The sequence below is a fragment of the Aristolochia californica genome, unplaced genomic scaffold (assembly GCF_029961685.1).
Source record: "Aristolochia californica isolate CCGP_79_NKW_82.1479 unplaced genomic scaffold, dmAriCali1.0.hap1 SCAF_12, whole genome shotgun sequence".
Classification (NCBI taxonomy): domain Eukaryota; kingdom Viridiplantae; phylum Streptophyta; class Magnoliopsida; order Piperales; family Aristolochiaceae; genus Aristolochia; species Aristolochia californica.
In genome coordinates, this window is record NW_027181793.1 from 20028663 (window position 1) to 20043410 (window position 14748).

The 14748-nt window shown below is 36.5% G+C and overlaps 2 protein-coding genes across 2 annotated transcripts; one reads left to right on the forward strand and one right to left on the reverse strand.

The window, feature by feature from the left end:
- Positions 1–623: 623 nt before the first annotated feature.
- LOC137946666 (uncharacterized) lies at positions 624–1064 on the forward strand. Its single transcript, XM_068792992.1, has one exon. The coding sequence runs from the start codon at positions 624–626 to the stop codon at positions 1062–1064; it is 441 nt and encodes a 146-aa protein (XP_068649093.1).
- An 11276-nt stretch (positions 1065–12340) lies between these two features.
- Positions 12341–14481, reverse strand: LOC137946932 (uncharacterized). The gene is made up of 2 exons (XM_068793213.1): positions 14332–14481; positions 12341–13168 (listed from the first exon to the last, which is right to left on the reverse strand). The coding sequence occupies exons 1-2, from the start codon at positions 14479–14481 to the stop codon at positions 12527–12529; spliced, it is 792 nt and encodes a 263-aa protein (XP_068649314.1). The 3' UTR covers positions 12341–12526.
- Positions 14482–14748: the final 267 nt, after the last annotated feature.

Below are 14748 nucleotides of genomic sequence, written 5' to 3' on the forward strand. Positions count from 1 at the left end.
AACCTCTTGACCCATTCTAAATGATCTAAGAAGAAAGCACTCCTCGTGAGGTTAACTGGTCTCTGCGCGTGCTTTCTGGACGAAGGAACAGCTTGTATAACTGAACTTTTATCTTTCCATTAACATAACAATGTATTTAGAGAGAGAGATTTTCTAGCCTAAAGAGTGTAGACCTCCATTTATTGTGCAATTAACTAGTCCAATGGCCACTCTAGAACACCTCCACGCCAGGTATTGGCACCTTTTCAAGATTAATGCTGATATTTATCTCCTCATGATTCCTTCTGGAAGGCACAGCCAAGCGACCTTTCAATCCATTCAAGACAAACCTCAAACGTGAAACTGCAGATCATCTGCCTCTTCCTGCTCCTCTCATGGCGCGCAAGAAGGTGAAGCTTGCTTGGATATTGAACGAGTCTGCGAGGAGGGCGACATGCAGGAAGAGGACCAAGGGTTTAATGAAGAAGGTGAGTGAACTGAGCATCCTCTGTGGGGTGGAGGTGGCTGTTGTATCCATCAGCCCCAACAACCCACAGCCTGATATCTGGCCGTCCGTCCCTGTTGCCATCCGCACTTTGGAAAAGTTTAAGGCTCTTCCCGAGATGGAACAAAGCAACAAGAGCATGAACCAGGAAGAGTTTTTCAGGAAAAAGATAGAGAAACTCGACGAACAAGCGAAGAAGTTAGCGAATGGAAACCAAGAGATTCGCCTGGATACCATCTTGTATCAGAGTCTCAATGGGAAAAGCCTCGATGGTCTTAACAACCAAGAGCTTAGTGATTTGGCCAAGATGATCGACGCCAAGGTCAATGCATTAGAGGAGAGGATCGATGATCTCAGAGCCAAGGAGACTCTTTTGGTTCTTCAGCCATCTGTTGAGGTAGGGATTGGAAGCAACAATAACAGCCGCAGGCTTCCTCCACTGGTCGACTTCCTTAAAGAGCAGACTTGGTTCATGGAAGCCATGAACCCTGATGAACATGTTGGACCATCCAATGGCGCTGGTGTTGTGAAGCCATTTGATGCTGAAGACTTCACTCATGGATTTTCAGGTGATATTTGAATCAGTAGAAAACCCCCCATGATCCAAATCTAGAATTCTCATCAATAAGCTTAAGGTCGTAAGAATGATCTGAAAATAATACTTGTAAGGAACTGGGTGAGATTTGTTGAAACCCAAAAAAAATAACAAAATAATAAATAAATCTAGAGGCTCCAAAATAGGAGGCTGAGGTTGGTCCCCTAAAAGGGCATTCAAAATATGGGAGTGAATGGGTTCCTCCCAAGAGACCCATGGCAACCACCTATCTAGAGGTACTACATTTTTTTTGTTTTTGTTTCTAGAAACCCTATCTTACATTGAACTTGGATTGATCAAGCACTCTTTAGACATTATCTTTCCATAAAATGTGTAAGCTCCTTTTTCTCATAATAACGTGGTTAATTATTGTTGTGGCACGCCTAGACTAGCACATGTCAAACTCTTGAAAGTTAAAAATTTAATTTGTTAGTTCTTATGTAGTTCAATATGTTAAAAGCAAGATTCTCTTATTTCCATACAATATCTAGAATCTAATTATCGGTTGATTTCCATATATTGTGAGTTGTTCTGATTTTTTGACAATTTTAGTGGTTTGTGGGAGAAGAATTTTCCGAAATTTTATTTGAATTTAATACTGTTAGTTACTTTATTTCATTTTTATTAATTTAGACAAGCTACATGAATTTTAGCACTTTTCCTTAATTAGTGAAATTTTCAGAATGTAAACGGTGAGCCTCAATTTGTTGTGTCAATCGGTGTCTCTAGACATAGAACTTGTGTATTCTGATGTATGAGATACATGTCCAAATCTTGAAAGCGGTAATTCAATTTGGTAGTTCTTATTCAGTTCTATATGTCAAAGCAAGATTCTCTTGTTTCTACACAATATCTGTAATCAAAATATAAAATATTTTTGGAATCTGGTATTGTGACAATTTTTATCTGTTTGTTTTAGCAGGAAATCATGGGAGTAGAATTCTCTGCAATTTTATCTAGCTTAAATATTATTATTTATTTTATTTCATTGTTGACTAATTCTTTGCTTAGATAAACTATATCAATCTTACCACTATGCCTTTTTTAGTGACATTTCCAGTGTCCAGATGAACCTGAATTTGTTGTGCCATTGAGTCCTTTATTAACCATTGCATTCAGCTTGTCTAGATAAAGAGCTTCACATGACCCATGATTAGTGAAAGTTATTTTAAAATAGTCTCATTAGAAATAGGTCATATTCATTCTCTCTATGTAATTGAAGGGGATCAACCCAATGCTAGTACATATACACTAATAGATTGATCAACTATACATATGCTTACATAAACTACATTATTGATACCAATATAAATTTTTTTGAAAAAAAAAACTCTCCTTCTATATTTAATAACAAGGTTTCACTGCATTTGATCAAGTTTTGTCCTTTCTAACTCACCCATCTCATTAGCTCTTACTATCCAAATAAGGCTAATGGCAATGTAAGCCTAATTTACCTATACCAAGTGATTTCAATAATTTGTTCATGTTCTTGGCTTATAAAATTTTCAATATACTTTCATAAACTAGGCAAAAAGGCGTTTAAAGTAGCCACATATCTATGATTTCTCAATTAATCCAATTTTTGGCTATATAGGCTCTAGTGGTAGTAGGACCTAAAGAATTTCTAATATTCTTCTAAATGGGTCCTAATCCATTCCTATCACATTAGGCTTGATTAATTTGTATAGAGGCACATAATTTCATAGGTTTTATTTCTCTAACAAACTAACATTTCCCTCAACATGTAACTATTCTAATTCTAGAGAAATACCTAAATAATAGTTTATCCAAGTATATCCAAACATTATGACTAACAAGTAGGGGTGGCTGCGAATCGAGCCGGCTCGCTAGCGGCTCGAGTTCGGCTCGGTACCAGTTCGGTTCGATTCGTTATCTATCGAGCTCGAGCTTGAAATCGGTTCGTTAAGGTAAACGAACCGAGCTCGACCGAAGCCAGGTTCGGTTCGTCGGCTCGCGAGCTGGCTCGAGGTGAGTCTGATCGGTATCGGGATCGGGAGTGTGGGAGCGGGATCGAGAGTGAGGGGCGGAAATAATTTTCCTCTCCTCGTCACCGTCGAGCCCCTCTAGTCGGCTATTGTCGCCGCCTCTACCGCCGTCGCAGTTGTTCGCCGGCCGTCTCTACCGTTGTTGCAGCTGCTTGCCGGCCGCCTCTGTGGTCGTCCGTTCGATTTCTTCCTCTCCTTGCCGTCACGTCTATTTCCCTCGCCGCCGCTTCCATCACTGCCGCTTCCGTCGCCACCGCCTCCGTTGCAGTCATCATCCCTGATGACAGGTCTTCCCCGACGCCGTAACCCCCTTCCCTAAATTCAGGGGAGAAATAATCTCCCCCGCGTGAAGATAATAAAGTAAAAAAAAAAAAAAACTTTTTCCACTCGAAAAAATTTAAAAAAAAAATTTAAAAAAAAATTATAGAAATACGTTTCTATAAACTATTAGTGTCTCATGTTTTTTTAAATATTTTTCTAATTGAATTTTTTTATTAAAAATCATATAATTTTCTAAGTAAGATTTTCGTACCAAGAAGGGGTAGAAAACTGCATAAATTTTTTTTGAATAAGAATTTAGCAATTGATGCTATAATACTTTTAGCATGAAGCAATTTTCATTGCGATTTTGTGTTTGATATTTTATTTAATTAAAAATTTATCGATAAGTATAATAATATATTAGATTGATTATTAATTTTTATTTATTTCCCTAGAAGATGCAATAAAAGGTCCATTTAACTTTCCTAAGAAAATTTTAAAATAATTCTTGTAGTTTTCTTATAAGTCACTAATAGTAATAAAACTTTATTTAAAGGTTTTTTTGGGAATATGTATCATAGGAAAAATATTTTTAGTTTTTCCTAGAATATAAATTTTCATCTAGGGGCACTAAGGATGCCATAATAAATTATGGCCAGATTCAAAAATTACAAAACAAGCTAGACAACAATTGAAGTAAAAAAAATTAATATTAGTGTATTTTAATCCATTATTGAAATTCAATCCTGAACCTCCCCTATCATTATATTTTTTTAAAAATGTATGCATATTTTTATATATAATTTATTCAAAGCCACCCCTATATGCGAGATTATAATCAAGGAAAAAAAAACCTCTTTGTCTCTTCCTCATGGATCTTAAAGAAATTGAAAAGATATTTTAGTAGAAATACGTTTATAGAGACTATTAGTGGTTTTTTCAATAAATGTTGAAAAGACATTTTTAGTAGAAATATAGGGACCATTAGTGCCTCATGTGTTTTCAAAATATTTTTCTAATTATAAATTATTTTTAAAAAATCATATAATTTTCTAAGTATGATTTTCTTGCCAAGATGGGTTAGAAAACCATATAGAAAAAATTGGAATAAGTATTTGACAGTTGATGATATAATACTTTGAGCATGAGGCAATTTTCATAGCAATTTTGTGTTTGACATTTTATGTGATTAAAAATTTATCGCTAAGTGTAATAATATATTAGATTAATTATTAATTTTTATTTATTTCCTTAGAAAAGGCAATAAGAGGTCCATTTAACTTTCCTAAGAAAAATTTAAAATATTTCTTGTAATTTTCTAGTAAGTCTCAAATAGTAATAAGATTTTATTTAAAGGATTTGTAGTTTTTATTTGGGTGATTGTAAATTGATAGTGATATTTCATTTAATTTTGTTGTGTTTGATTATTGTATGGAGTTTATTTATAATGTTATGCAGTGTATGGAGTGTTTAGACTATTTTATGGTGCATATAAATAATTTCATGGAGTGTTTATGGAATGTATAGGCAATTTTATGGAGTGTTTATGCAGGTATTATGTATATTGATTATGCCCAATTTTAAGTAGAGGTCATGCCGAATTTTATACAAGTATTATATATATAGATTATGTTCAATTTTAAGTAGTGGTTATGCCCAACCTTAGACATGTATTATATATATAGGTTATGCCCAATTTTAAGTAGAGGTCATGCCCAATTTTATGTAAAATGTATCCATAATTTTATATACATTTTATTCGATATATATTTTTAGAAAAGTTTTAAATGTATGTTGAGGCTCAAGCGCGGCTCGAAGCTCGGCTCAAACTCATTGGGCTCGAGCTCGATAAAAATTTTAGGCTCGAGATGAGGCTCGACTCGAACATAAGCAGGTTCGGGCTCGACTCGGCTCGATGCCACCCCTACTAACAAGAGTAGCAAATCAATGATTGTCAACTAAGTAGTTAATTTTTCGACATTTGATATCTTTGATTAAATTCACTTTTTTGTGGGAATGATATGCTCTAAGTTTGAACTTATGACTATGGATTTAAGTTCTCAAATGTGCTCTAAGTCAAAAGTTCACACAAGTAGCACAATGTAAACAATCTAAACTTAAGGTTTTAGATTCATTTAATCTCTCAATCCTCAACTAAGCTGAAACCAAGTGTTATAAATTTTTTTTCGTAAATGTGGAATATTTAATTTTAAAATAAACTTAATTTCTGTTGGCCGAGGTGGCTTCTCAACAATCAAATGTTTTGTTATTGATGTTCTCATTTTGGTATTCACTGCCCAAAAGCCCTTGCTTAGGAAATTCTACTATTAATTACTCTAGTAGCTTGGAATTACAAGGAAGAGATTTTGGCTCTCCTTCAAGCCACGTGTATGCTCAAATGCATGATAACAACTTAATCTCTTCAAGACATTAGTTAGATTCCAACTCTAGCAAGCATTTCTATCTATATTTAACAAGGTTCTAGATAAACCTATCATGAAATAAAAAAATTACAAAGAAAGGTAAAACTTACAGCCTTTAAACTTGGAAAGATGACCTTTTCCTTGAGAGTTCTAAGCTTCCAGCCTTTGATGCACAATGGAATATATAGGAGCTAGACTAATATGTATGCAAAGAGTTGGATTGAGAATGGTATGGAAGAGTTTTGCAAAATAGTCTCACTCTTTCTATAAATAGAATGTTGGAAGGAATTTCAAGAGAATGCTGGTAAAAGTTTAGTAACATCTCAATGGGAGGTCTGGTGGGGGTATTTGTAAGTTTTTAAAGCCAAACTAGCCAATTTTTACCTGTTTTAAAAAAAAAATAAAAAAAGATATCACATTGATTGAGCATTGTAAAGTTATGGATCTATCATTCATGTGTAACATCTATATTTTTGTCAAAAACTGACTTATTAATCGATGGTATGATCAATCAATATCGTCCCATTGGGTTCACCATTTTATGTTGATTGATCGAAGTATGTAGATCGATCATTCATAATCCCTACTAGTAGTGCATAACATGTATGATCGATAAATGACTTTACTATTAACAATCATGTATTATTTCTTTGGTTGGCTAAGTTCTAGATAATCAATCAATCTCTGGAGGTTGATCGATCAATCAATATAATTTTGCTTTGCTTGGACAATATTGATCGATCAATCCATCATGCTTTAAAGTACTATTTGGCCATGCTTTAAATGATTAACCATTAGACCTTGGTTGATCGTTCATGCTTTATGTTTTTGGCTTGTGCACTTCTAGTTGATCTATCATTGGCAAAGGTTGATTGATCACTCTAGTGCTAGTTCACTATGTGAATCTTTAAAGTAAATTTGTGATCCTAAGTGAGTCTAACATGTTTGAAGTATATGTATGGTTTGATAAAAACATGATCGAGTCCAAGTATATCCTAAAGCTCCAACATTTACATTGTACCTTAAGTTTTGGAAGGATTGAGTTGCTCTCTTAAATAGACTGAGTTTTGACATTTTTCAATATTTCCTAAACTCTAGTCTTCAAATTTTCGCTTCTTTTGAGGGTTTTTCTTTAAGAACACTTGGATATTCTAGAGTCACTTCTAAGAGATGTGTTGATTTTTAGGACCCCATGGATTTAGCTCATGGAGAAAAAGAGAGAGACACTCATTGGGAGAAAACAAGAGGAAGAAGAGGTTATAGACTTATTGTCCTAACCCTTCCCTTGAAGCTCAATTTATAGATTAATCAAACTATAATATTACAATAATACCCTTGGAGCTTAAACTTATTATATTTTTGCAATCTCTATGAGATGACTCTTTATTTACCATCTTGTCATCATTGTATGGGCATGTGGGCCTTCTCCTTGGTATATGGGTCTTGATCCCATCTTCTACATCTCTTGGATGTGTGGGCCTTCCTTGGTCTTATGGGCTTGGGCCCATCTTCCAATGCACTTGGATATGTGGTCCTTTCTTGGCCATGTGGATTTGGGCCCATCTTCCAACACCCCCCTCAAGTTGGGGGGCGAGATAACATCATAAACTCCCTGCTTGTTGCAAATGGTGTATATGATCTTCTCGTATAAAATGGCAGTCCTCCATATCTTCCATCGCTCCCCCTCATGCTAGTGGTCTCTTCCATAAGGCCCAACTGGTATAAGAAAAGTGAGAATAAAATCACTCCAAGTAGTATGACATCGTTCCATTCTCCAGTCATAACTCATGTTGGATGTAGGGCACACTTTTATCTTCTATAGATAGTAGATCTATACCTAGTGATCAGAAGTATAATAAAACTTCTCCATTACCGTGTCCCTCCACAGGGCACCGACAATCAAATGGTCAGAGTAATAAATGCTAATTAAGTGGGAGTAACGAGTAATCACCCAGAAGATAATATTTCGGGACCACTTTGGCTTTCTTCATCATCAGAATAGCCAATGTTGATAAAAATCAGCAATTGAGAAGTCCTTTAATAATAATGTCTCAACCAAAGAGACAAAAACAACAGCTGAAATAGGCTTGGGCTCAACTAACACGAATCACAATACCCTTATAAATGACCCAAAAAATAATTTGTTGCGAGTCCATCAGAAGGTTGTGCACAAAATAATTTCCTAACCCCAAGTAATAAGCTACCAATAAAAACCCAGTCAGAGAAAAGGAAATCGAGTCGAGCCAAGTCAGGTATCACCAATATAGATAAGTCGCGAAAGAAATATGTATAGAACTCGGGACCCAGACCCGTATAACTGATGTAGAAAACAAGAGAGTTGAGTCACTTGACCCGGACCCAAGTTGACTCGATCTGAGTTTGCTCGAGTTAACTCAACAGAACATAAGCAACCTTAGGTCAGCGGGTTTGCTGGGTTGACTCGGGCGATAGCTCGAACAGCAACTCGACTCGTTGGATATAATCAAGTTTCTAACTTAGAAAATATTTAAATAGTCAACAGTACCATCTTCCCCGAACAACTCGGGACAACAGAGTCATCCCACGGCGTTGGTTCCCGAATAGCCAACAATGAACCAACAAAAGAAATAAGCTAAAACTTAAACTATAGTAGCGGATTAAACCAATCAATCACCTCTTGCTTCCCTCTCTTTCTGCAGTGGAGCAACGATCAGAATCAAAGAACCAGAGATCAGAATCAGAGATCATCAAGTCTCCAAAAACAACAACGAAGCAATGATAAACCAGCTCGAGATTCTGAAAAAACAGCAATGAGAATCGACAACAATAACGACAGATAACTCGGCGGGATCAATCAAAGATAGCAGTCGTCTTCGTCCTCTAGAAACAGAAACAAATCTGGCGCAATGGCAGCTAAGTGCTTCCATGTTGGAAGATAAGCCCAAGCTCACACGACCAAGGAAGGCCCACATATCTAAGAGTATTATAAGATGAGTCACACAACCAAAGAAGGCCCACAAGAAGGGCCCAAGCACATAAGAAGTAGGACCCATCATGATTACCACGAGCTGGCATCCTTAATTATGCTAGGACTTATCTTTAAGTGATAGAGTTTGGGTGTAATTGGGCCAAAGGTAGTTTTATTGTAATTAGACTTTACTACCTTCCTTTATTATAAATAGAGGTTCATGTACTCTGATTACAATAAATCAATGAAGTGTTTCTCTTTTCCATAAATTCAACATTCCGGAAATCAATCGGCAATAATAATTAGTATCAATCAACAAGATTACCAGGATAGATAGTTGGATCTTTCCTGATTAACTGCAGTAATCTAGCTAAGCGTTGTTATTTATCAATCCAACTTTCCAAGCTAAGCATCGACAACTTTGGAATGACAGAATGACAAACGTACTAGGCAGGATGAGATCAACTCGGAATGACAGCCATACTGGATGAAAGAGCAATACGAGTTCCAAATAAATTTTGAATCAAGTTGACAACAGTGAAGATACGATTCTATCTTCAGAAGGTAGTAGAGATATGAGGCGGGATCATAGTGAATCAGGCTGAAATTAAAATGTTGTCATTAGCAACCTAGATGAAGTTGAGTTGGTAGCAGATACAATAACTTTTCACGTGATGATACGATGAACTTAACTGATTTTTTAGCTAGAAACAGAACCGAAGAAAAAACTCCGACTGGCAATGTTTAGTAGTAGCGAGTAATCAACGAAATCCAGTAGGAATGCCAAAGCGAAATATGAATCTAGAGAGCAACACTCTGTTGCGGCAATTCAAGTTACCAAAACCATATGCTGCAACTGTCTGATTGATGTAGGAGCGGAATAATCAAATAATCAATGGGAAAGCCAACTCCCAGCAATTCTTCCAAAAATAAACAACACGAATAAGACAAGTGTTGCAATCGGGATACCAGAGACCCAGAGATTGCAACTTTCCGACAGATATTCATAGTAGTAACAACAGATCATTAGAGAGGCAGCAGAATCACCGGCCCAATATGGACTCGATCTCAGTTTCAACGTCTACGCATTTGAATAAGGGAAATGAGGGAAAGGAAAAGGTCTCCTATGTCTTCCTCTCTATGGACTTCTGCTAGAAGGATTAATTGCTCCGACGCTATATCAAAAACTCATTTCCAATAGGTGCATCATCTACGACGTCTGTGATTTAGAGATCTTAGAGCATGTACGCTAAAGCGGCGCGTTTTTTTAAGAATGCATTTTCATGCGAGGTTTCAGATCTCACCTCAGACTCGAAAATGCCACACGAGTCTCACACAACTTTGTTGATCATGAAGATCTAATTAGACACTATTGCGAAGTATGAGATGAGAATCACAAGATTGTAGAACAAAGAAAAAAGGAGATCCAAAAGGTAGATGGGTGACACAACAAGATTGGCTGGATTGGATTCACGTTGCCAGGCAGCAGAAGAAAACGAGCAGTAATAAAAAAAATGAAGTTCCAATAATTAAAAAAATGAACCATTAATATGAGAAAAAAAAATAGGACTTTTGAATCCTGAAAACCATACCTGTGAGTCTTGAAAATCAATGCTCTGATGCCAAGTTGATTTTCAGGATTCCATAGATTTAGCTTATGAAGAAAAAGATAGAGACACCCATTGGAAAAAAACAACAGGAAGAAGAGGTTATGAACTTATTGTCCTAACCCCTCCCCTGAAGCTCAATTTATAGATTAATGAAACTACAATATTACAATAATACCTTTGGAACTTAAAACTAATTAAATATGAGCCATCTCTATGAGATGATTCTTTATTTACCATCCTGCCATCATTGTATGGGCCAGTGGGCCTTCTACATCTCTTGGATGTGTGGGCCTTCTTTGGTCTTATAGGCTTGGGCCCATCTTCCAACAAGATGCCTATTATTTCTTTCAGCTATACCATTTTGTTGAGGTGTATATGCACATAATATTTTGTGAATGATGCGCTTTTGTTTACAAAATGATTTAAAAGAGAGAAATTCCTTTGTATTATCATATCAAAATACCTTTATTTTTTTTTTCTGAAATTGGTTTTTGACCTTGGCATAGAATGATTTGAATACGTCGGGTACCTCAGACCGTTCCTTCTTTAAAAAGAGTCAAGTAACATGAGAATAATCATAAAAGAATAAAAATAATTGTGAATGAGAAATACTAGATATATTGAGAACCCCCCCATACATCAAAGTGAATCAAGTAAAAAGGACTACTAGTGGAGTTATTTTTTTCTAGAAGAATAAAAACACTTCTTTGATGTTTACTAAGTTGAGAAAACTCTTATGACAATTGTTTAACAAAATGTAAAGTGGGAGTAAGAGATTGTAAAGTAGGTAGAGACAAATGACCTAACATATTGTCCCATTGGACAACCTATTGCCCCACTATGACAAGAATTCAGATGAGCTTGTTGTCAAGGTAGTAAAGTTCTCCTTTTTTGGTTGTCCTGAAAAACACAATTACTAGCATAAAAGGGCACAAAAGATCCAAGCTTCTTAGTTAGTTTACTAATTGATATAAGACTCAAAAGGAAATTGGGGTACAAAATAGCATCAAATAAAGGGATCTCATGACTTCTCAGAAAGAGAACAAAAAAAAAAAAAAAAAAAACAAGTTTAACTAAAAAAAAAACCTATTTGATAGAAATACACTTCTCTAAAGTTTAGAAATTTAAACAATTAAAACATCTATGAACTTATCGTAGTGACTCAAACCAACAACAGGTTCATTTTCTTATGTGATATAGAAATACCTGAGTGTTCTATCTAATGAATTTACTCTCGAATTGCTGAGAATCGTGGATCCAGATTCTGAAGAGAATTGTCTTTAAATAAAGCTGCAAGATGAGATGTCTTGTCATAAATTCTAGCAAATTTTTGTGGTTTGGTGGAAAGATTACATGGTAAGATAACAAAGTCAAGTTTCTGACCTGAATGGTAAAATAAAAAGGAAGCAGTGAACTCTGCTTTAAGACAATTTTTTATTTCTTAATTGGATGAAAGGAGCCAATCTATGTTACTTATTATCTCCTAACTTCCTTCCTGTTTTCCCCTTTGAGCTGCTATGTTCACCTTCTCACCATGTAAAGCTGAGTAAAAGGCCATAGAGATGGAGTAAAGAAAAATTAAAATAAAGCAGATTAAACACTGAAATTTAAGTTCATTGTCTTCCTTCCTTCTTTACTATCTCCATTATTGCACCCCATCTTTACTGCAATAAGAGGGTCTTTCATAAACTAAGATTGTTATACCTCATTACTTTAGATTTAGAAAGGTAGAGGTGAGAGTAAGCTATACAAGTAAACCATTGCTGTTTGAGACAGGACTGAAATTCCAATGGAACCTGTGGCCAATCCAAAGCCATCGAAGTGCAAACTGCCTGAAGAATTGCTTCAACCACATATTGCAGGCAAAATTCAAAGCTGTCCTCTTTTAGAAGTGATTCAAGTAATTTATTTATTTAAAATATTTGGATCACCCGGAACTGAAGTGCACTTTAATGCACCTGTTTGGATTTCGAACTGACATACTAGGAAACATAAAGCTTTTATTATTCCATGGCTGAGTACAGAAACTTCTCATTCAAAGAGGAAGTTACAGATAGAAATGCGATTCAACAGCTGAGATTTCTAATGACATAGCAGCACGATCTTTCTTATCAAAAGATCTCAAAGTACACTCACTTCATTCATATCTCAAAATACTATTTATTTAAACAGGTAACTAACTTGTAATTAAAGACATGATTTAAGAGCTCTGTACCCTGGGTCTGCCGACAAGCGTGAAGCACTTGTAGGTGACTGTATGCATCAAATTCTTACCTCCCCATGCACTGTTGAGCTCCTCTACCATCCTGTCATGGAGTAGATCCACGCCAACCTCTTTCGCCGTAGTGACAGCCGACCATGATTTCAACATACGCAAATACCCATCAAAGGAAAACTCCTTATGCATATAAAAAAAGGCCGGCTCCCCCTCGGAACCTAGGCCAACACTCTCAAAGGGAAACGGGAGTGTTTTATATTGATCAAAACAATATTGGGTTTTCTCATTCCAATATGGACGAACAGTCTCCTCGAATCGCCTCGTAACGGCATCAATTTCATCATTCACACTTGTAAAAGAGTAAGCCCACAGAGCAATCACACCTCCTGGCTTCCTCAAGAGATGGGTAGCAATGGAGTAGAACTTTGGCAGGTCAAACCAATGAACTGCCGTAGCAACAGTGATAAGATCAACCGAGCCTTCAGCACCGATTAGAGAGATCAAATCCTTGTCAGTGATGGAGTCTGGGGTGTGGATGTACTGGACTTTTGGATGTGAGATGGCTCGTTTTATTTGTGCTTCACTGGAATCTGTTGCAATGACTTTTGCATAGTGCTCGGCCACCTGTTTGGATACACTGATAAATTAGAGGTTATGGCATTTGATAGTCAAAATAAAAATATGTTATTCTTAATCAAATAATGCTAACATTTCAAGCACAGGAGGGTTAAAAATCTCTTCCACTTGTCACTAGGCATTGGGTTATGGTTCAGTCAAGAGTATTAGGTATTTCTTGAACCTCATCTCTTGTCAGTATTGTGCAGCAGTCAAAAATACTGTGTCTTTGAAGGGTTGAGAAAGTATAATTTGGTTGTAGAGAGCAGAGTTTTATTTACTATTTGGACAGATTCAGACACTCAAAACTCCAATTCAGAACAGTAAAGTCAGATCAAGATACACCAATCTAATACCCAACTTTGAGGTGAGAGTCAGAGGCAACTCGACAAGTCGTGTCCCACACTCAGACTAGGTTCGCCCAATTCCAAATCCAAGTCAACTTACTTGATTAGCGAGTCAAGTCGGAAAACTATGAGACAAAGACTCTTCTGCTTCAAAATTCACTCAGCTGGATAACAAAATATTGATTGTATGCAAATACTGTGTCAACTGTCCCACTAGTTTCTGCACCTTTCTGACTTGGATTTCTGAGAGGGTATCCCACAGTTTGTTGCACAAAATGGAGTTTTCATTAATAGAGCAGGTGAGGAAGAGCAGAGTCTCGAAATCTCCAGTACAGGATGGATCACAGACTCACTTATAAATAATAAAGGAAGATATTTTAAAGAACTAAAGATGTGATTACCCATTTGAAACGAAATCGTGCTTCAGGAAACTACCCTCAGAAAAGGAAAAGGAAAAGGAATGAGAAGATTACTAGAACCATTTTCTCAGATTAACAGAGCTATTTTCTCTTTTGTTTAACAAAAAGAAGAGGAGTCGCCTGACTTCGGAGGAGACGAAAGATTGACACTCTTAAGGGTCTTGGTTACAACTGTGATTAAAAGTCTTCCACAGGAGTGCTTCAGAAAATATAAGAAATGATGAACAACTCCTAAAATCACAGCAGGATCCAAATAAAACAAGGAAAAGGAAACGTATACAGGAGTAAATTACAGATTTATGTAATCAAACTTGACTACCGGATAACCAATCCGCAGAATATCGAGTTCTTGTAAGAAGATGATTAAAGCTTCAAAAGAAGAATCAGCAAACAAGAGGCTACTTACACCAATTGCCGCTTGACCGTTGCCTGTGCCCACGTCCCATGCTAGGTTATGATGTGGGGTGAGAGCAGACAGCTTCGAATACCAGTCGCTCGGATATCTTGGCCTCGCTTCATAGTAATCGTCAGCTTGTTTGTCGTGCAATCCGGCCATCGTACTCTCACTCTCTCTCACTCTCTCTCTCTCTCTCTCTCTCTATTTAAAGGTCTCATCAACTTCTATTACAACGACGAATTCAACAAACAAATGCAGCAGCAGTAACAAAAATGTCCAGGTTTAATGCACCAAAATGATCTCGTAGTGGAGTAATGCGAATAGGAACGAGGCATAGTCAAAAGAGACGGCCGGAGAGCTCTCTCTCTCTCTCTCTCTCTCTCTCTCTCTCTATTGAAAGGTCTCATCAACTTCTATTACAACGAT